The sequence below is a fragment of the Strongylocentrotus purpuratus genome, unplaced genomic scaffold, assembly GCF_000002235.5.
Source record: "Strongylocentrotus purpuratus isolate Spur 01 unplaced genomic scaffold, Spur_5.0 spur5_scaffold_15, whole genome shotgun sequence".
Lineage (NCBI taxonomy): Eukaryota > Metazoa > Echinodermata > Echinoidea > Camarodonta > Strongylocentrotidae > Strongylocentrotus > Strongylocentrotus purpuratus.
The window spans coordinates 8020309-8044887 of NW_022145600.1; the positions used below are offsets into that span (position 1 = coordinate 8020309).

The 24579-nt window shown below is 38.2% G+C and overlaps 1 protein-coding gene across 2 annotated transcripts; it reads right to left on the reverse strand.

Annotated features, from left to right (window-relative positions):
* On the reverse strand, positions 1-24457 carry LOC105443091 (carbohydrate sulfotransferase 15-like). Of its 2 annotated transcripts, XM_011675908.2 has the most exons (8): positions 24096-24445; positions 13662-13979; positions 11530-11773; positions 10845-10991; positions 8111-8243; positions 7502-7646; positions 1950-2094; positions 1-1128 (listed from the first exon to the last, which is right to left on the reverse strand). In XM_011675908.2, the coding sequence occupies exons 1-8, from the start codon at positions 24228-24230 to the stop codon at positions 941-943; spliced, it is 1455 nt and encodes a 484-aa protein (XP_011674210.2). In that variant the 5' UTR covers positions 24231-24445; the 3' UTR covers positions 1-940. The 2 variants fall into 2 exon arrangements, with proteins under 2 accessions (XP_011674210.2, XP_011674209.2); XM_011675907.2 differs by lacking the exon at positions 1-1128 and having other exon boundaries at positions 1593-2094; positions 24096-24457.
* Between the last annotated feature and the right edge of the window lie 122 nt (positions 24458-24579).

Here is a 24579-nt window from a genome sequence, read left to right on the forward strand (position 1 = left end):
ACAACATTCTTGAGGTGTTACGATTGATTAAAATTGCATGTTAGTCTCGAGTGGCATAGGCATTCTATATAAATTAAAATATTATCTTTTACAAAAGTCACTATTTATGCTTTAAATTCTTTCATTTTGTCATACATGTCTCATTGTGTCGAGGTAAAATGGGGTAATAGTAATAAGATGAAAATTATGTAAATCTATCGTCTCCAAAAGAAAGTACTCCGTATTTGTACACATTTACATTATCCAGCCCATATCGATCCAATATTTTATGAATTAAAAACATTACAAATTGCTGATATTCACATTTTTCAAACTGCAATCTTTATGTATACATTTTGGATAAATACTTTTCCATTAGCATTTCGAAATATTTGTGTGTATAATAGAAATATACATTCTTATCCTACACAACACGCATCCGAATGCCATTGAACTAACCCAAAAGTTATTATGGCCTATAATTCGATAAGACACCACGGTCCAGATATTTGGAATGCTTTACCTGACAATATCAAACACTCTGCTTCTCTTTATTCATTCAAAGCCTCGATGAACAAATATTTTATATTCATAAACATTATGAGGGTCTTAACGATTTTAATTGTTTGTTTATATAAATTAATGCAGATGACCAGTTCATGAACAGAACGAATCGACGGAATATACTTCACCTAGACACCCACATACACTTGAATTTTTGTTCTGTCTTTATTTCTTCCAACTTTTTTTCTGCCTTATTTCAACTGAACTGTCATTTTAGCAATATCATCTGATATAAAAACTGATGATGATGTTGAAAAATATGTGTCAGAAAAAATGGCTGCGCATTGTATCCTCATAAAAAAAATATGTGTAAATTCAAGTACTGGTCACAGTGGTGGTACTTCCCCCCCCCCCCCCCATCGCCGGGTGAAACACATCCTTTGTGTGTTTAGGATTGTCATCCCTCATTATACAGAAACCTCGTATCATTCATAAAACTGGCAAATCGTTTGTTTAATGGCCTGAAGAAATCTTGTAAGAGATCGCGAGTTGTGTTCCACAAAGCAGGACCTTGGGCCTTCCGGGCATTCACGTTCAATGTCTTTCTTCTCGTTATGCGCAAGATTTCATCTTTTGGGAGAGCAGCTGCGAGAGAAGAAGAGATCAAACATTCATGATAACGATAAATGATCAAGATAGTATACCTATGAAGCAGATGTTTGCGTTGATTATGATGCCCGTTGCACAGGAGACATCATTCCGGATTCACGTCAATTTTTCACTTTAATTTGCACAATCTCACACTTGGCCAGGGCCGTAGCTAGAGTTTGATGTTTGGGGGGGGGGGGGCACATACATGTAGTTGATCGACGTCCTGGGGAGGGGTCTAAAAGATTTCAACCGATCTTGGAAATGTATTGGGGGCACGTGCCCCCCGTGCCCCCCCCCCCCCCCCCCCCCGTGGCTACGGGCCTGCACACGGCACGCCATTGACCGTGTCAGCCGTTGATGCATTCGTAAGCGTCAGGTAAATGACGTCACCTGTGCAACGCGTATTAGAATCATTAGACAGGCACATATTAAACAGGTCACCATTATCGTCGAAAAGATATTATTGCTTTATGGATTTTACAGTTGTGTTTTTCACCATCTCCTTTATTTTTTCTCATTATCACATTCACTTTCATTATATTCATTCACTTTAGTTACCCGATCATTTATTCCGGAAATTTATATAATTAACAGATTGGCAGGTGGCTGAGTGGATTAATTTTGTCATTTTGAATTCTGTGATGCAATTAAGTGTTGTTGGATGCAAGTTGCTTGGGATAGGCAGAACGTTATAATTACGCGGCGAACGAGACAAAACAACAACAACAAGAACAACGCAAAAAAGACAAACATCTTAAACCAAAAGGCAAATGAAACAATACATACAAAATAATGAGCGAAATATGTATACTTACGAAGTTCTAAGAATATTATGAGTTTCTTAAGTTCTTCTGCGCAATTTTTACGCCAGTCCTCTAATCTTAAGACATAGACTCCATCACGGCCATACACTCTCATCCAGTCTTTCACGAGTGTTAAGTAAATAGTGTTCAACGGCTCCTGTTAATCATAAGCATGGATAACATAAAATAATGCTGTTAACAGTTGAATACCTGGTTTCAAGTAAAAAACAAAAACAAACTTAACATACAAATAAAATGGAAAACACTAGGCTTTGTCTGGAGAAAAGATTATTCTATATTCTATTTCTGCAACATTTAAAAAAAGTACAAACAACAAAATAGCAACTATATTCGAAAAATTAAAGACACACTGTCCTACTTGTAGCTACTTGCTCCCTCTATACAGAAAACTTCCCCAATCGGTGCCTGTTGGTCCCCCATGATCCTCTTTTTCTTATGTTAAATGAGAGCTGAGTTAATGAGATAGCCACCTGTCACAGTAACCTCGCTGGCTCGCTGTGTGTTCTAATCCCTTCTGGCTGAAGTAGTAAAGCCTCCCTTTAAATCAATCAAACTTAATTGTAAGAAACTCATTTGACAAAATTTTCATCTTAGCATTTTATATGCATCGTAGGAAGTTACAATTTGCCTTTTTAAAAGTGACTAGACGGACAAGTAAAGTGCTATTGCTTATGCCTCGGTCATATTTGCCGCGGCGGCCGAGCGGTCTTAAATATCTACGGCCAATAGCGTATATATAAGGGCCGCCGCATCATTCCCACGGTCACACACACGGTAGCGGTCACATAATTATGTTAGGGTTCAGTGCCGCACGGCGTATTTTGAATTTGTGGAGACAGAAAATTTGCGACTGCCGTACGGCCTTTGAAGTGATGACGCATGGTCGCCTTAGGGCTTCCCTGCGGCGGCTGTAGGTCTTTGACAACTACTACGGCAGACGCAAGGTAGCCGCAAGGTGCCCCGCAAGGCGGCCGAAGGGGGACCATACGGCGACCGTGTGGCCAGACTGATGCTACCGCTTCACCCCTGCAGTATATAAAACGCGATGCCACCGTACGCGCGACATACGGTCACCGTGGAACAGCTCTACGGCATCATATACGGCGTGTCTAATCGCCATGGCGAACCTAGACCTGTACGGTCTGTAAAGATAGGGATACGCCCTAGGGTGACCCTGAGTCCCTGGAGCCACCGCAGATTCCCTGCGGCCGCCGCAGGTATCTCTCGATTTCGGGGGCGTAAGGCCGCGGTATCCAAGCCGTAGAGCGAATGTGACCTAGGCATAAGAATGCGGAGAATCGATTATTCTCGAAATGGATAATCAATGGTTGGGGTTAGGAGGCATGGAGCAACCCCCCCCCTTGCAAAATCCTCCCTGACATACCTTTATTTACTGATTGTCCTGGCATTTTGGAGTAAAAGGCATCTTGAAGGCATTGTATAACAGTGTTAATCTGAGATGCATGGCTTTACAGTGTCTGTGATATGGTGTTATATTGAAGCCCTAACAAAAAAATGCGTTTCAAAATCATCATGAAGTGCCTCATGTAAAAATCTTTGAGTGACCGGTTTTACCTACTCATTTCCCCCAATAGTATTGTTATGAAAACCGTTAGGAAAACGAAAAATGAAATTTCGATTTCCAATCATAAATATCTTGATAATCAAACAGGCGATCGGCTTAATTGTTAATGCCGTGGGATTTCTGGCTGAACTTGGTTTGTAATTATAATTGCAGCTTGAGCTAAATCCAGGATTGTGTTTTAGATCTGAGGCAATGTTACCGAGTCACTTTAAAGTGTAGTGTCCCTTTCTCCTGTTTGTTTTGCTTTAATAATAATAGTAGTCACGTTTGTATAGCGCTTGATTCTATGTTTTTTAGCGCTTACATGGTAATTATTATAACCCGCACATGATAGTACGCACGCTGCACTCCTTGGGAAGTATTTCGGTCAGACGCCAATTTAATAAGCGCACACAAGTCATGACAATCCAACTGTAGCATCCTAGCGGAGACCCCTTTAGTACATGGGTGGAGAGTGGCAACTCGAGATTAATATCTTGCTAAAGTACATTAGTGCCACGTTTTGGACTCGAACAGAGAACCGTGTGATCCATAGCCTTTAGACAAGGCCTCATGTCTCATAGACGCCGAGCGACTAAAAAGAGACTAAAAGCGAAACCCCGAGTGAACGCTAAAGCGAGTGTCGTCAGCCAAGAGGCCTTTAGTAAATCTGGTTTGGATTTCTTATGTTAACCTTTGTTTCCGACTGGAATTCTCTACCAAAATGGTCATATAGCTCCGTTTAGTCTCACTTGAGAACGCCCCCCTATCGGCAGAGTCCAGCCGCCTAACATGCGTTAGCCTATGGACTTTACCCCCCCCCCCAAAAAAAAAAAAAAAAAAAAAATCGTTAAAAATTCATTTCTTGTTTAAACGAGAAGCACATCCACCCCGACGTACGTTATCACTATCTCTTTCATTGGAACCCTCATGTCCCATTGACTTTTGAAAGTTCACCCACCGTAATTTGATCAAAATAGCTCGCAAGCTCGTCATTGCCTATATAACAAATGTACAAGCAATGTATAGGCAAGCATTTTGCCGAGATAAGCAAAAACATGAATATTCATGAACACCATGGACTATTCGATTATTAACAGAGGGGTGCAATTGTGCGCCACATCAAACTCCCTACTTTCAGTCAAGTATTTCATTGTATTATGTAGTTTGGTATAGGTTTATTTTACTAACTGTTTAATTATCAGTTATCAATGATAGTTTAAAGATATGGAAAAGATTCTTGTATTTTATATTTAGTAAAGCAATCTCACATACAAAATCACTATCAAGTGTCGTCTGATCCGCCGATTGCCGTCTGCTATATACGCGAACTAGCTATGTTTGTGCTGGCGAAAATGAGACAACCGGAGCAATATGAGCGTCTAATCAGCGAGCGTATCATCGCGTGACATCAGCATATTTTTTAAATATTTTTTAAACAATTTTGTTTTATTTCTCCAAATGTGTAATACAAACCATAACATACAATTGAATAAAATAAACGTGTTCAATATTGATGCTTTTACATAAACATAATTAAACACAAACTTATTTGCAGTATATATAACTTAGCAACTAAGTAAACGTATAAGTACCTAAACATAATATGTCAATTGTAAATGTTATTTACTTATATATAATAACCAAAAAATTAAACAAATCTGGAGGTAATTTTGCTGGAACAATCCTGCCTCCTCCCTGCCCCCCTCCATCACACAAACATACTCACCCACCCACACACATACTCACCTACCCACCCACCCCCACACACCCACAATACTCACTCAGTGGATGTCTGCTAACATTCTCAACTCAAGAAAAATATACTAAATAAGTTATCCAGGCCGCAAAATAGAGTTACCCTTTTAACACGCTCACGGTGGAGAAGAAAACAAATCTTAATTAATCTTAAGCTGCTCCCACTTTAAGAAATGTGATTCCAGCTTTCCCATTTTAATTGCTATTTTCTTTTCCTCATCCCTATACTTAAAAATGCTTTTTTTTTCATCTTTTCTTAAGGTAGTACTCGCCCCCCCCGATCTTGACATAAATGTAACATACTTCACCATGAAAATGATAGTATTACACATTTTTATTCTATGTGAACTACCTACCAACCCAACAACTATATCTCGCCATTCTAAATCTTTAATTTCATCTAACTCAAAAAGTTGTATTAAAGCCTGCCATATCCTTTGAACGCTCCCGCAAGATAAAAATAAATGTTTCTATGTTTCTATTTCCTGCTTAAAAAACGAACATAAATTATCACCTACAAAAACAAATCTATGAAGATGCTCATTAGTGTATATGGCTCCATGCAGTAATTTAAATTGAAATTCTCGTTGTTTTCTAATGAGTATAGTAATTTTTGGTCTCACAAATATATTTTTTAATTCTTTATCTATAAAATCATAATCATTTTGCCCATCCCTTACCTGCAAATCATACGTTTGTTGAAGTGCTTTGATAAAATAATCATAAATTGTTCTTGAACCTACATCCACAAACTGTATTTTTTTACTAGAAATATGGAAATAAGTATTACAGCTTATCAAATCAACCTCGAGGAATTGTATTAACCCTGAATCATTCTTCCATAACCTGGGTATCAAATTATTACCTTTCATACCGAGGTTCATAAAATATTTAACAGACTTAACATGGCCTTTCTCAACCAAGTGATTCAGTTGAACAATCTCTCTTTCAAACAAGTATCTATCAAATATACTTTTTCCATTTATACATATATTCTGATTATTAAAAATAATTGGATTAATATAACCCTCCAAATATCTTAAATTACTTGTCTCTTGCCATTCTTGCAACATTTCCATATAGTACGGTGGAATATCTAAAACGAGTTTAATCTTTTTTAAATATATTATCCATCACACACACACAACCCTACGTAGCACTGACCTCTATCAGAGGTAGAGGTAAGTGGCTAAAACGAAAACAAGTTGGACTGGTTCATTTCATCTACAGGGAAAGTCCAATTATCTCACTTATGATTGTTAGCTTAAGTCATCAAATGCTTCCTATTTTATTGTAATTTTGCATTTAAAATAGATTTGAATGTGATATTTTGTATTTGTCATTTATATGTTCCTCTCTTAAAAAAAACTTATTTACGTCTTTTACCTTTTCTTGCATGTTTTGATAATGAACGAATCACGAACGAAGCCAACTGGGAAATGGCCGCTCTGATTGGTCAATGAATCCAAAGTTATGAATAATTCATGCAGAGCAGTAAAAGCCAGAATCCAAAAGGCCTCATGGCTATAACGCCACTCGATCTAGTCCAGATTCAGTCCGTTCGTTCTTTTTATCCCCCACACACAGCGCGGTCTCTCCACTGATCGCGCAATCCCCAAATTTCCGTCCACACGATTCGAGGTCCAGATTTAGAGGAATGGCTAGGTCTACTTTCAACGTTGAGGGTGTGTTATTTTATCAGCTGATTGGGTGCGCTAAACGAAAACGGTACAGAGGCGAGGTCCAGATTTAGAGGAATGGCTAGGTCTACTTTCAACGTTGAGGGTGTGTTATTTTATCAGCTGATTGGGTGCGCTAAACGAAAACGGTACAGAGTCTGGACTACACTCGATCGCGCGTTCACCCCGGGTCTCTATATCTCTCTTCGTCGCCGGCTAGACTCATCACAGCCGCTGATTGGCACGGAAAATAGCCCGGGTCACGAGGCCTTGTCAAACGGCTATGTGATCCACAGTCCGGTGACATATCGATTATACCACGCGACACCAGTCCTCTACAAATCTTTTCTTTTGTTGTTTTGTTTTCTTTCGTTTAACATTAAGGTGTGTTTCTTGTTTTTGTTTGTTGTTTTGGACTTGTGATTACCACCCCCCCCCCCCCCCGCTCACATCAGAGAATCCGGGTTTCTCCACCTAGTTACTTTACACTAGAAAAGAACAGAACTCGATCAAGAGATGACATAGTAGGATGGTCAACTTACACATGTCTTTGTAAAAACGCAGTATCTCTCCGAATGTTTTTGCAGACAGCTGGTCAAGCAGTGGATTTTTTCTTTTACTTCGAGGTCAAGGGCAGCGGAACTTTTATCTCGGTACATGCTGTTGTACATGAACCCCGAAAAAAATCTGATGGAGGAGAAGATAAGAAATGAGGGTTTTATTGATGTGATATAATTAGATTGTCAAGTCAGTATGATGAGTCCACCCCCTCCATATAGATAATTTTTAATGCCTGATGGCCCATCACATCACCCTCTGACGATTAGTGACTAGTCTTTTGCCTCTTTCTGTATTAACCTACTTTACAAAAATCAAGAATTGTATGAGTATTGTGTACAAAACATATACAAGTCGCCATTTACTATTTTCAAATACAATTCAAAGAAAAATTTTCTCTCTGTTTCTTCCAATTCTATCCCTTTCCTTTGTCACTTCGCCGTCGATAAACCACATAATTTTACCAAATCCTTCCCCCAATAAAAACAAAATGTATATATGTTTTACTAGTTTCTATGTAAAACATGTTTCCTTCCAGGAAGCCCCTACACTTCGAATTAATTTCATGCACAAAATTCAACATATCGGGATACCTTTGAGTTGGATTTCTGATGATCATGACGATTTTAGCCTGTGGTTGGACCGCGTGGATCAGGTCAGCATTGGTATAGTTCCCTTCTTCCCAAGGTTTCCCAATGTTAAAACACGTACTGATGGATGCATCGCCTTCCATGAAGAAAAGGAGTACAGTAAACATTAGTGAGAAGTGGATTCAGGCTTTTGGAGAAGAAAAAAAAAGAGGCGCAATGTCGAACAAAATTCGGACAAGTAGATAGAAAAAGACATGTAATTGGCTGGTGCCCTCCTCCCCCATATTTTCCAAAACCGAGAAAAGTGCCCATTCAGCAACAAAATGAGATATCCTTCCGGATGACTTCATACCCCTCCCACAATATCTCAAATACCCCTACTATCATGTTTGTCCTTTTTTCATATGCTGTAGCCTAAGCTCTTATAAAAACACATATGACAGAGCAGATTCCCTATCTGTATATGCCTACATCTGTTCTTATGTGCTTTGTTCCATCATTACTGTTTTTCCTCTAGTATAGCCAAGCCAAATGCGGCTATTTAAAAAAAAAAACGATGTTAGATTCTTGTCCTCCAGCGGCAAAAGAATGACCGAGTGAAAAAAATATCCCTCCTGATCTGCTGTGCATTTAGATTATACCCATTCATAACATAATCATCCTTTCTGCAATAGGTATGCATGTTAAGGTCTTGAAATGTAACATGGTCTAAAGCAATATGGGGAAAAAATAAGGAAGAAAGAATGAGATGAAAATATTTTAAAACAAAAACAAATATAAAGACAAATAAGAATACAAGGAAAACGAAAGAAAAAGGGAAAGGAGCATTTTTTAAAATATTGATACCATGTTTTCAATACCCCTATACTTCATCTACCTTTTGTCTGTTAAACTATTTGCTTTGGCTGTCTCTTCTTCCCTTTCTCTTATTTTTTCTCTAATCTTAAAATTTCTCTTTGGTATCTTTCTTTTCGAAAAGAGGGGGGGGGGGAGAGATGGTGATTCATTATTTGAAGATTTTCATATAATTTCCATGAATTTGTATTCACCCACTAAAACATTACATCTACAGTTGCTGCAGGAACCCCAACACCCACATATCACAGGCCTGATGATAAGACAAAGATAATCGAAGACAAAATAGTACGAGAGAGAATGGGAAAAATTGTGATGAAATAGTGAAATTGAAATGAGAAATTTTGTGGCCAAGCAATCAATCCATCAATCAACTACTCACTCTTTATTTCATTTTGTCATTTTCATTCATTCATGCTTTCATTCACGCACTGGTTCATAATATATTCAGGGGACAGCAGGCCCCCACTTTTTGAAGTACCCCCGAAAGTGCTTCTTTTTACAAAGGAAAACTGCCAATTCTACTCAGATACGTGCCCAATTTTCTTTCTAATAGGTGCCTGTTTCGCCTTCTTATAAGTGACCCTTAACACCTCTGATAAGTGTCCCCTTAACCTCTGATAATTGCCTATTCAAATCTGAGAGGTGCTCCTTTTCTGTTATAATAAGTGCCCCATTTTCACCACTGTTGTGTACAATGTAATGTGTCCCCTCATTTTGTAATAGTTAATTTACCCATTCAAATTATGGAACTACCTGCCCGATGAAGCCAGTGGCCCGTGACCTCTGAGCACTCGACATCGTGTGGGAGTCGGTTTGTGGTCAACTTCTTTTATGAGACAAATCCAAGCAAACGTTTCCACATGGGGCATTATGGCCTCCCTTAAGATCTCGGCCGTGAAACAGCCGATCTCCGCGAAAATTTGCACGCATGTCAAGTAAAGTATATAGAATAATATGATTTTAATTTTTTGAAAAATTCACTCATTTGCATATTTATGGTAATTTATGCAAATAAGGTCATAAAATCACATTTTTACCCATAAATCATATATTATTCATGTTTAAGCATTCTTTTTCACTTAATATATTCATTAGACCATTTGGAATAATAATACGACAAACAAATTTGGAAGAGCCAGCTTAAATTATTCCTTATGTTATCTCTTGTTTTGATAATTTCTTATGTATTTCATTGTTTTTTGAACTTATGTAGTTTATTGTTTTTGTTGTTTTATTCCATTTCTTACTACAATTCAACTATTTTGACTCCCAAAACAAAAACCTAAACTTTGAACAAGACCCAATAACCAACGTTTGATCTATTTTTTAGGAAAAATGACATTTCCATATGTTTTGTACACAAATCACAAAAATGAGCGATTTTCGGGCTGACATGCAAAGATAAAAGGTAACGTGACCTTGTAACTGTAGGTCCGATTTTCAAAAAAAAATCTTTTAAAACATGCGCAAGACTCGAAAGAAAAAAGTTCGCGAGCGGCGGGGCGCCATCCATATGCGTTCCCGAACAATCAGAAAAATCGTTGAGGTGGGGGGGGGGGGGGGGCATAATGCCCCCACGGCCTTATTAGGGTTAAGACCTTACATGTACGTAGGCTCACATGTGTGTTGTGTCCTTTATTCCATCTTTGCAGTTTTCCTCAAATTTTATGATGCGAATTTTAGATTTGTTTTCTTCTTCTGGGCAATTTTTGATACTTTCCTCTTCCTGTGACAAACAGTTGCCCCTTTTGCCCCAAAGAAACGCCCCCCCCCCTGCTTTCACGATATAATTCGAGACACATTACCATGCAAACGAGTTGTAAAGTAGAACCATGATACAGCTTCCTGGTAGAACTACAGAGACGTCCTGATAACTTACAGAAAACCTTGGGGAAAGTGACATCACCGTCAGCGTTCTGAGAAGGACTTGACTCAATCGACTTAACTCCAAAAGTCTTGAACCAGTTGAGATACCATTCAATAGACGAGTCGTTTTTCTCTCCTATCATCTTGCTTATTTGTCGCGCTGTTTAAAGTGGAAAAAGATACGGGAAGGGGTTTTATTCGCGTCACATACCTCAGTCACACCGACCGCCAAACCGACTCAACGCCGACTCCAAACAGACTGATTTATGGCTACTGGGGGGGGGGGGGGGGGGAGGGTGAGGGAGAGAGGGGGAGGGAGGGGGGGGGGGGTAATACAATTGATTGTTCGGTTTGGTGTCGGCCCCGGTGGTGTGAGTGTGACTGAGGTATTAACGTTTCTTCATAATTTTCATCAGAACTTTTATAATGTCGTCATAATTATATAGATATTGAAATTACTGAAAATCAGTCTTTGTAATGTCTTTAATCAGCTTAAACACATTATGTTGTTTGTGGAAGGGTAATAACAGCGGGGGTGGGGGAGGGGGGGTGATGATACTCTGACAAAGGCTTAATTGAATGGAGTCGTGGAAACGACAGTAAATATCATGTCCTCTAATTTCTTATATAATCCATGACGTATATATATAGTGTATTTATCCATTGGAGAACAATGTAAGCCGAGTTCTGAAGCCTACCTTCCTTTTGGTGAATTGGGGGTTGTTCACATCCATGCCTACGTTTACCCCACCAATGTGGTTCCTTCGGGACACTTGCCAGGACATCTGGGTGTTGGGTGATCTTATCCCACAGATCTGTCGTACCGCATTTATCCACGCCAATGATATAGAAATATGGCAAGCAGTAGAGTTCATTCTGTTTGTTGAACCAACATGGACTCTTGTAATCCGGCAAAAACTGACGAGGAACTGTCTCGAAAATCTGCGAGTTTGGAGAGTAAAAAGTATACGTATAATAATTATTGAGGCCTGTAATTCTTTGGTAATCTTTGAAGACGTTAATGGTGAAGATAGATTTGAGCGAAGTTTGAGGTAAAACCACGTATTCTTTCGACAGGGTTAGTTGGTTCTAAACATGGCCCACTCATGCTCTATATAAAATATCGACGTTTCGATATATTTTACATATCGTTTTACTCCAGGGGGCATTTCACAAAGCCTTTTTTCAATGACAAATAACAAAAATCAGTGACAAATCTGCTGATAACCAATCAGAAGCAAGGATTTCAGTATCTTATAACACAAATTGTTATTTGTCACTGATGAAAAGTTTTGTGAAGCGCCTCCCTGGATAGTCCAGAATATGCACGGTCCTTTATTATTTCCCTACACACTTGATTCAAGCCGTCGAAGATGGCGTTATCAACAAACTTGAGGACCGTACAGACAAAAACCTCACTTTAGTAGCTCTAGTTGAAATTTCAACGGAGAGCCATTAAACTATGGACTGCCCACCATCATGCTTACGCCGCGCTGATTGGTGGGTGAAGTGTCAATCTCTTGAGACCGTAGAGAAACGAGTTTGTTTTGCACTTTGATCGGTCGTGAGAAGGTAGTCTTTTTGCAAGTATTTATTGCTTATGAAATTTTAATTGTCTCTTCTTTAAACTATACAAACTAGAAATATATGGATTTATTGCAGCCAATATCATTGTTATGTATCAAATATCTATGCATTTTTATGTCCGTATGAATAAACACTGATGAGGTCTATGCTGCTGTTATTTTGTAAAATATAAACTAGCTAGCATGAAAGTAGACCGTGAGTTACAACAGTGTGTTTATTCAGCGTTAGTCTTCTTTTCTTTCACGTGCATTCCAGCAAATTATCCTTTTGACAGTCGTTGTTTGAATAGATTCAGCTCAGAAGGCACTTGGCAGTTTTGACGAAAAATTGTATTTTTTAAATATTATTTAAAGGAAACATAATCTTATATTAACAACAATACAATGAACTAAATAACATTTTTGAAGAAAATGGAAAGGAGAGGTAGCGATGGTATGGTGGAGTCAAAATTAAATAGGCCAGATTATTTTTTCGCAGGGCGTCCTAATTTAATGATCACGCCATCATCGGCTAGTAGCAAGTAAGTAGGGAGAGGTAGCGTTGGTATGGTGGAGATCAAAATTAAATAGGCCAGATTCTGGACTACTCCCTGGACAGAGGCAGTGCTCCCTGGGGAAGGAGGGCACGGTGCCCCCCCCCATTTTTCTTTGTAATAATTTCTTCTCCCATTCTAATAAATGCCAATTTCACCTCTGATATATGCTCCTATTACAATTTTAAACAGAAGGTGCTTCTTTTCCTTCGAAAAATGCCTGTCAAACTATTCCTTTGACAGTCCAGATATAATTTCTATGAAAGCTGCAAGGTCCAAAACATGGGATGCCATTAACCTGAAAATTCCCCGGGAAAATGTTAATCGTATACTTCAACTTATTAGAAGAACGATGTACAATATGATGTACACTATTTTGCAGTAATGACACATGTACTGAAGATATATTAATGAGAGTTTTTTTTTAAAGAGCCGCCAGTGCTATTACTCGTTTTAATAGAACTTTTTTTCTCGTATTGTTGTACTTTCGTCCGCAAACTTCTTATAGGCACATGTCGAGCCAACTCATCGGAAATGCATTAAGTAAGTGTAAATTTAAGTTTCTCGTTCTTCCTTTTTTCTTTCTTTCTCTATGTCTTTCTCCTCCCCCACCCTCTGTCGTCTTCTTTTTTACATTATTTTCTCTTTCTCTGATGTTTACACTACATTGCCATATATATATAGATATGGTGAATGCATAAATATACTCACATCGGGTTTCATGCTGATGATGTCAGAAGCAATATGACGTAACAATGGCGTTTGGATTTTGGGTGAGGTATGTGCATCCATTCCTATCCCACCATGCTCCACTTTACTCAAATCTTCTGACAAGTCTGGGTCAGCAATAGGAGAAATTCGAACCCGTGTATCACGCCCCTGGTCATGTGGTTCCCCTCTGCCCTTGGTATACTCCTTCTGGATAGATTGGCCAATCGCTTTCGGTGATTCATCTCTGGATTCAGTGTATACCCGAACAAATACCACGCAGAATATGATCACCAAAATGACAACAAACGTCACTTTATGCTGTTATGAGAGGGGAATATAATAATGAAAGTTGGGTGACATAGTGCTGCAGCTGCTGCTGGTAATTCCTGTTTGCCTCACCTTTGAAATACGCATTGGACATTGCGATTTTGTCTAGCAGCAGTCTAGTTCCCATTGTTCCACAATAGTGGATGATTACTATGGTGGCTCCTAAGGGACACGCAAACGCAAAATTTGACGTATACCTATACAACAAATTTGTGGATATTCACGTCTTTGACGTGAAAATCCTCAAATTTGTCGTAAACCTATGCAACAACGGTGGATTTTTACGTCAAAGACGTAAAAATCCACAAATTTGACGTATACCTATGCAACAAATTTGTGGATTTTCACGTCAAAGACGTGAAAATCTACAAATTTGACGTATACCTTTGCTTGTTAATTTTTTCGTTTTTCTGTACTCAATGGCCCTAAAGGGACACGCAGACATGAAAATCTGCGTCCGATATTCACGTCTGCGTCTCCCAAAAGGGACACGCATACGTGAATATTGGACGCAGATTTTTTTTTCTTCACGTCTTGGACGTAAAGAGGCAATAAAACCCTTGCATAGGTATACGTCAATTTTGTGGATTTTCACGTCTTTGACGTGAAAATCCACAAATTTGTTGCATAGGTATACGCCAAATATATACGTCTGCGTCGGCCCAAAAGGAACACGCAGACGCGAATATTGGACGCGAAATGTTTTCAGTAAGCTGAGCACCATGAAGATAAGCGCACATAACCAGTAGGTAGCTGGGCTAGGCTTCTCTCAAGGCACAGTTATTTTTTTGGATAAAGTGTCAAATTAGGGTCTGTGCTTGCAGATTATTTTCAGAGACAGATTGGGAGAGAGAAGGGAGAGACAGATTGGGAGAAAGATGAAGAGGAGAGAGAGAGAGAGAGAGAGAGAGAGGGGAGAAACAGATTGGGAGAGAGAAACGAGAAAGAGGAGAGAGAGAACGGGATATTGGGAGAGAGAAATAGAGAGGGGCATACATATTGGGATAGAAAGAGGAGAGAGAGGGGAGAGACAGATTGGGAGGGAGAAAAGAGGAAAAGATCGAGAGAAGCTAGGGAGAGAGAGTGGTGGGACATTAGGAGAAAGAAGAGAGAGATAGAGGGATATGGAAAGAAATAGAGAGAGAATAAAAGGGTGTGATAGGAGGGGAGGGGGGGGGGGGGCAAATGGCAACAAGATGCACAAACGGAAGTAATTGCCGTTAATGAGAGAAGAAGACAATCAACAATTTGAGCTAAATTCAATTTATTTGTATTTCTTTGTGATTTTGTTGTCTATATTTGTCTGAATTGAAATTGTATATGTTTAGGAGCCACTGCTCTCTATTAACATTATCCTTCTCTCTTCACCTTCTTTTTCCCCTCTCTCTTACTCCTCTATTTCCCTCCTTTTGTTTTAATATATAATTTATATATACGATTCCGTCATGAAATTTTTTTTTTTTAATCATTGTAGGCCTATACGTATTTATTTGCTGTTGGTTACTAAATCAATGAAATAATTAAGTCCACATGGTGCCAATTTTGATTGTTACTGTTTCAGAACTACCTCTATTAGTCATCTGATTGTCCTCAAACAATTATACTGATAATGAATGAATAACAAGTCATGTACATTGCAACCTGTAGCATTCCATTGCCAAGTGCATCAATGTCCTCTTCTTGCTGAAAACAATAACAAGTGAGTCTTTAGACACACTGAAAATAGTCTGCAAGCACAGACCCTAATTTGACACTTTGTCAAAAAATAATTGTGCCTTGAGAGATCCTATTCCAGCTACCTACTGGTTGTGTTAGGAGCAGCTATATTACATGGCCTATGGTAGTCTTATAGTGCAGACACTCTTTTACGACTGACAGGGTTTGTGCCTGCAAACGACGCTACACTGAATAAGTATAGGTGTAGGGTCTGCAATTAGAAGACTGTGAATCTGGACTGAGTATGAGATACCTTTATCAGTAACTAGGGGCTGATCGACAAACCCATGTGCTCCTATCTTCATGGTGCTCAGCTTACTGAAAAAATTACCAAGCAAAGGTATACGTCAATTTTGTAGATTTTCAAGTTGACCTGTAAATCCACAAATTTGACGTATACCTATATACAACTAATTTGTGGATTTTGACGTCTTTACGTGAAAATCCACAAATTTGTTGCATAGGTGTACGTCAAATTTTGCGTTTGCGTGTCCCTTAGGAGCCACCATATATAACCCTTACATATCTATATATATATATAGAGAGAGAGAGAGAGAGAGAGAAAGAAAGATAGAGAAAGAGAGAGAGAGGGAGAGAGAGAGAGAGAGAGATGGAGAAAGAGAAAGAGACGTGGAGAATGGTGTTAGATGATAAAGAAAGAAGCTAAAATTCAACTTTAACAGTTTTTATATTTTCACCAAAAGTTTGCATTTTTATTGAATGTATATATTTATATTTCACTTAAGTGAAGGAATTTATAATTCTATAGTCAATCGCACTTATTATCTAAATCATCATGCCTCTGAATAACGGATGGTAAGTTTGGTAGGCAAAGAAAGTAATTTTTCATGCAAAGGAAAACATCGCGTGTAAAAAAAAAAAAAAAAAAAAAAAAATTAAAGTGTGCGAAAGGCCCTCACTTTACCGAAACGACATATAACTCCTTTAGGAAATTCGCAATTGATATGAAATGTTGCAAGTTGATAGGTAAGAAAGATATTTCATAAAAAAACACAACATCGAGAAAATTCATATTTCATTGTATTTATGTTATTTAGATTTTAGGGTCAAATGTCAAATTTACTGTACATGGTTTCTCTAACACTATGCATTGTATTGACTTGACATTTGGCACACTACCTGAATAAGAGGATTATTTAAAAAAAATAAGGTCAAATCATGCCAATGTTATCTTAATTACTTATTATGTAAATTAGGGTCAAAGGTCAAATATGTCACGGATCACAATCTCACTAACTACGTGTGGTATGCACTTTGAACAGCCCAACTATACTTGTTCCAAAACAAGTATTACATTATATTTAGCTTTTCTTTGCTCTCATTTTCTTCCCTCTATATATACGCTTCAAAGAGTACACCCCTTTTCTCCTTCTCCCTTAAGCTACAGTCCCATATACGTCCCGGACCGTCCCGGACCATCCCGGACCCCATCCGGGGTGATCCGGGATTCGGTCCGTGTTGACACCGTGTTGGCACCGGGGTGGTCCTGGATGGTCCTGGATGGTCCTGGATGGTCCTGGATGGTCCTGGGCGGTCCGGGAGTCGACCCCGGATGTTTTTGACGGTCAAAAACTGCCGGGGTGGTCCGGGACGGTCCGGGACAATAGTTTGATCCGGGGTGATCCGTGTAGCCACCGTGCTGGGTCCGGGGTCATCCGTAGTGGCGCCGGGGCGGTCCGTGTTGATCCGTGGCAGTCCGGGAGTGAGTTATTGACCGCCCAGGACCATCCAGGACCATCCAGGACCATCCAGGACCATCCAGGACCACCCCGGTGCCAACACGGTGTCAACACGGACCGAATCCCGGATCACCCCGGATGGGGTCCGGGATGGTCCGGGACGGTCCGGGACGTATATGGGACTGTAGCTTTTAAAGCATCACACTTTTTTGAACAAAACATCCCGGACCATCCCGGATCACCCCAGACCATGGTCCGGGATGGTCCGGAGTGGTCCGTGCTCGTCCGTGCTGGTCCGGCTTTATATGGGACTGGGGCTTTACTTCTCTTCCCCGAGAGTCACTCATCGGAGTAACTTTCCGAAACTGATAATCCATTTAATGTTCGCCTTAAAACGTAGCTTAAAGAAGACAGCACGAATGATATGAATATATTCCCATTGTATATGTTACAAGACGGCGACTTATTATTCTCAATATATGATTCTCATCGTACACTAAATAATTCAGACGAAAATGGTTCACTTGTTGTTAATTTTCTAAATTTTGATGAAGCTGACTGTGGCAGAAAACTTATGGACTTGACCCCGGAGTTTAAGTATTGTGCCGACCAAAATGACCCTTTTCCCGCACCCCCATCTTCCCGATATTCTACTGTGAATCATTTTGTTTCAAATTCTTCAGAGTTTGAAAATAATTCTCACTGATCCCCTTCAATATTAGAAGCGTGAGTAAAAATAGTGAACATATGAAATCCGTTATGTCTAGTCAACAGTTTCCATGTTCAATTCATGGTTTGTACGAAACATGGATAAGTAATGAACCGTATCAGGACAATTACCCCCTGAGAAATCATCCCGGAAAATTACTCCCCCCGGAGAATTACCCCCCCCCCCCCCGAGGACAATTACCCCCCGAAAAATTTCCATCCGGAGAATTACCCCCCCCCCCCGAGGACAATTCCCCCCGAGGACCCTACCCTAGCATTTTACGTAATGCAAAAAACAAAAACTTCTTTAAACAATTTGAATTTCATAGAAATGACATTAAAAACACTTGGTAGCTAATCAACAATGCCCTTAATAGAAACTGTAATAAGCAGGATATTCAAGAGATTTTTGTCAAAACATATGATTTAGTTCTATTGCTGAGAGTTTCAATGATTCATTTATAACTATATGACCTAATCTTGCACATGTCATCCCCATCTCATATAAAAAATATTTAACAAATATTCTTTTCTAGATCGTCGAAATCCTGAATTTCTATTTACTGTCCCGGTAAAAGATTAAAGTAGGCACACGAAGAATCAAAAGTGTTTTGAATTGATGCAAAACTCATATCATTGCAAAGGGGAAGCCTTACTGATCAAATACAACAACTCTCCTCTTCAAAATATGTTTGGGGCCCGCAGTAATCAACTCTCAAAAATGTTAGTTTTGAGATCCAGATTTTCTGCCTTCAGCGGTCCTTTGTAGAGCGTCAATATATGTGACGTCACACACGGGACACGGCTGGCTAGCTGCAGACTAAACACGCGCGACTCCGGTATGCGGCCGGTACTGAGATGTTTGTCCAGTGTGTGACGTCACTATTCAGAGCTCGCTACGCTCGTGCGTTTGGCTTACGTTCAGGGGCGTTCGGGGGTCTAAGAAGGGTCTTGAAAAATTGCATTTTACGCCTTTCCATGAAATCTATATGATTTCTCAGCAAATTATTCGTGTTTTTTAAGAGAAAATCTTTCCATCCATATGTAATATGTAGCATGGGGAAATGGGAAATCCTTGTAAGACTTTAATTGATCGAATATTAATTTGCAGAAGCGTGTATTAAAATTAATCCATAATGTCTACTTTCGTCCCCACACTAACCATTAACACATTCTTAAAATTGATGATTCATATTTTTGGTACCTCGGTATCTTTATTTTCCAACTGTAAGGCCCTGGAAAATAGGCCTCCCTTAAAATTTTGTATACATATATCTTGTTAGTATTGTCATATATTTTACACACCAGTATCTTAAAAAGTTTGCACATTCTTCACTGCTTGCTGCAAAGATATTAGTTCCGGAATAGTCATCCCACTAACCCATAAATTTGACCTCTCTGTTATATGTGGTGACGTTCCCCTTTTTGATGAAAAGAGCTAAAGTAATACCTATATTTGAAAAAAGTTGACTCACGTGAACAGGAAAATTATAGGCCAATATTTTGACCTACCTCTTTTTTTTTAAATATTAGAAAAACTTGTGTCTTCACGAACTATAAATTTCCTTACACAACACAATTTACTTAGTGATGTTCAATAAGGATTTAGAAAAAAACATCCACAAGTCATGCTAAGTTAACACTCATTAATAAATTGTTTGTGCAATTGATTAATCTTATCACACAATAGATTTATTTCTAGATTTCTCAAAGGCGTTCGATACTAGTGACCATAAAATCCTTCTTAATGAACTGTCTCACTGCGGTGACAGAGGGAAGAAGGCTCTTGAGTAGATTAGAAGCTAACTTTCAGATAGAACTCAAGACACCTCTGTAAATAACTTCCAGTCAGTGGCGTACGCAGGATTTTTTCAAGGGGGGGGGGGGGGTTAAAATCGGGCCAAAAATTTCGCAACGACTCAGCCAACCGCTGAATAAGCGGGGGGAGGGGGGGGGGGGGGGACACTTTTTTTTTGGTCTCGAAATTTGAAAATAACATTTTTTCCGGTGGGGGGGGGGGGGGTAAGGTCACCTATATTAGGCCAGCCATTGCCATAATTTTTTTTTTTTTTTTTAATTACACAAAAAAAATAAAATAAAAATAAAATAAAGGGGGGTTCACACAAAACATACACATAAACAAAACTCAAGGGGGGGGGGGTTTAACCCCAACCCCCCCTCTGCGTACGCGCCTGCTTCCAGTCATCAATTAAAAATATTACCTGTGGGGTGCCTCAAGGCTCTTCTTTTGGCCCTCTTCTTTTCATACTATATATAAATGATTTCAATCTAATATTTTATCCTCATATTATTGCTGATGACTTTAATATTTTTCTCTCATGTCATGACTCACAAACTCTCCTAAATACAATTAACTAGGAAGAAGTTTTGGTTCAAAGTTGGATACATGTATGCCACAAAACTATCATTTATATTAAAAAGACAAATTATATGATATTTAGCAACACAATCGATCATATTTCTGGTCCTAATCAAACTAATGGTATCGAACTAGAATTTGTTCAAAGTACTAAATTCATTGGAATTTATGTTGATCGCAAATTGATATGGAAAGTGCATATTAATTATTTCTGTACTTTATCATCAAGAAACATTGGTATCATAAATCATGTTCAAAATACATTTCATTTACCGGTTCTATCATCACATATAACCCTTATCTTACTCTACCTAAATTATGGGATTTTAGCATGGGGAAATGGGAAATCCTTGTAAGACTTTAATTGATCGAATATTAATTTTGCAGAAGCGTGCATTAAAATTAATCCATAATGTCTACTTTCGTCCCCACACTAACCATTAACACATTCTTAAAATTGATGATTCATATTTTTGGTACCTCGGTATCTTTATTTTCCAACTGTAAGGCCCTGGAAAATAGGCCTCCCTTAAAATTTTGTATACATATATCTTGTTAGTATTGTCATATATTTTACACACCAGTATCCTAAAAAGTTTGCACATTCTTCACTGCTTGCTGCAAAGATGCAGAAACCCAACCCCTGTTTCCAAGAAGTGGTGACTCATATTGTTACCTATCCCCCAAAACGAAACCAAATCGAAGGCGTTGGTCATGTCAGTGGTTTCTGCCTGATAGCATCAGTTCTATACATGATGCTTCATAGTAAACACCAATTCTGACCAGCCTCTTCATTTCCTTTTTCAGTCAAGAAACTACAACTTTTAATCTCTTTCAATTCTGTCTGTCTAAGTTAATTATTATTGTTCAATTCATATAGTACATTGTTGTGCTGCAACTCGTGTTTAATGATGAAGTGAATGTTATTAGTGATATTAGAACCAATTAAGTGTACTTTATCAAACCAGACTGATCATGAGAAATGCAGGCTTAACATATGTATCTACGTGACATGTATCTATTGTATGGTGTTAGTTATGTTTATGAAACATTTAGATTATATAATGGTCGTATTATTATGTAGTAGAAGTAGTAAATCTTTATATATTCATACTAAGTCAGGTTAAACCAACTAGTGTGAACACACCTCATAATGTGTGTATGCTTAATGTGAGATGTATAGTGACGAGTTCATACCCCACTATACAAGAGTAGTAGTAAAGTTAATCCTGATACCAATTCAATAGTCTGTGCATTGGGAGAAGTTTCTCTGGTCTTTATCAGCGATAACTGTGACATGCTATGACTAATGACTTGTGGTCAGCAGCAGTCCACCAACTGGACAAATGAGGGAATATCGTAGAAAAGAGAGAATTTAGATTCATAGTTCAAGATTCAGGTCTTTGATAAATGAGTTGTTATGCATTTTTAGTCTCTCTCTCTTTCTCTTTCTCTTTCTCTCATGTCTCTCTCTTTTACTCCCTCTCATTTCTGGTTTCTCTCTTTACCTGTTAATATCATATTTGAAGATTGAGTGTAATTTTGTTAGAATATATTCCTTGTATCTTTTATTATACTTTTGTCCCTGCATATAGAGAAGAGTTTTGCTAGAATTGAGAAAGTAATTGTGTATTATTTTAGAAAGGGATTTTAGGGTTACTGCGACTATAGACAGGTCGGGATATTGGAGAAGGTTATTGTGTAAAAAGACACAAACCTACTTTTAACTGGTTCACCTTGGTCTACAATTACAGTTAGCCGTGTTCAGATTAGAAGATAAGCAGTCAGATGCCTATGCCAATGTTGTTCATGAACAACTGTGTTCATATTCATATTTAATCCGTATTACTTGTATTTAGTTTCATTAGTGGAATATGTTATTCCATGTTTATTGTTTATGTTATTAAAGAGTTCTATACATGATGCTTCACAGTAAACACCAATTCTGACCAGCCTCTTCATTTCTTTTTTCAGAATTTATATTATTTACCCCCGGACCGGGGTAACACAACTATAATTAAAAACGAGTTTTCTCTCCCGATTTCCTCCATTTTTCAAAAAAATATTGAGATACATTCATATCCCACTATAGACAGTCGAAGCACTTCCACACTCCTCGAATAAGAACAGCTTTCGCACAAAAAATGTTGACATCTGTCCAGTATTATGGAATTACATAAATCCATCTCTTAAACAAAGTACCTGTCTATACACATTTTTTTTTAAAGCTGAAAATTAATTTTTCAAACACATATGCATGAATTTATGTGCCGTCGATTTTTCCCCCCCTTCACATTTTCTCTTCAGCCAGACTCTGTTAACAGGTCTTATTAACGCGTCAGTCGATGGATTCGGAACTGATACGAACGGGAGGTCCTTCTCCAGGCTCGTTTGAAAGTTTAGGAGAAGAAACTCGGAAATTCTCTAACGGGGAATATTCGTAATGCAAAATTCGTATTATGAATTTAATCTAATTACTTAGTCTGAATTATAAATTGAATGTGATCTGATTTTTTTAATTTCATTTTAATCTGAATTACGAATTGAATGTGATCGGGATTTGAAATGGATTCGATCTGAATTATGAATTGTATTTAATCTGAACTGCGAATTTAATTTAATCCGAACTATGAATTGAATTTAACTACTTACTCTGAATTATGAATCGAATTTTAGTCTGCACGTTGAACTATCGCATTTGTTGTTACCTATGTTCAACTTAAACGTTCTACTCTGTATCCATATGTATCTTATTGATGTTTATAATCTGTAATCTTGTACCGAAATGCAAATGAAACGAATTTCCAATCATTGAACAATAAATTTGAATATTTGAATTTGAATTTGTATCCTCAATGCAACACACGTCATATTGTTTTGATTTTAAATATAACAAAATATCCTGTCTTTACTTTCCAATTATCACCCAGGCCATGACAATAAACGTAATTTCATCTTGCACCATAAGGAAACAGGATAAAGAACTGCCCGTGGAAGTATTTATTTTATGTACTAGCTCATTAAAAAGATAAAAAAACCCACCAACAACAACAATAACAACCCAAAAACAACCCAACGACAAGAATAATCAAGACCATTTTGATGATATTTAAACAATCTACAAAATTCCCGCCTAAACGTTGATCATCAACCTTTTCACTAAAGAATGTGTAACAATAATTTTTCGTTTTGTGCTCGGTACACTTGTAGTGTCAGCTTTATTGGCCATTCCTTTCTTGTTTTCTACAGTTCCGCTTGATTAAAAAAAACACATGAATATTTTAACAGCATTGGTAAATGGATTATTATTTTATCGATCGCTTATCTTTTTTTATCCAACATAATTTCCAATAATTCTGATCGTTGTCTTCGAATATTATTCAAATCATGCATAACCTGTCTATATAGTTTCTGTACCTCTTAAAATGTGCATAGTCGTAATGGTAATTCTGTGGGTTTTTCTTTGAAGTATCTGTACCAGTTTTTTTATATAATGTATTAAACAAATTTTCTTTAATAAATGATGCAAATTGAATATAAACAAAGATACAAGAACAATAATAAAAATGCCCGTCGTATAACATGCATGTCTTTTCTACTTACTTTCCTCATGCGGGTCCTCATGATGAAAGATTGATGAAAGAATCCAAACAAATTAGCTAGCATAGATGTAGGTGCAGCCGTGCAGGCATCAATAAAGCAGAAATTATATGTTTGGGAGGTCTTTCCACTGCACATCTAGTGTTCTCACAGTTCTCGTCCCTTTCTCGAGCCCCGAGCCTATATGCTGGTAACTCCTTGGTACAATATACATGTAGTACGGTTATCGGCTGTACGTTTTCTGTGAGCTGAGCCAAAATTATGTCCACACAAATATATAGTGCGCAGGCGCAGCCCTCCAACGTGGGTGACGTAAGGATATTTGTTCACCGTCATCGTCGTTGTCGTTGTCGTTGCATTTCGTGGTGTAACTGAGATCTATATACGGTACGAATTCTGCAGGATGTAAAGGGTGTAGAATTGGGCCAATGTCGCAATTCATAAGGACCGCTATATACGTAAGGTCCGCTATTCATAAGGACCGCTT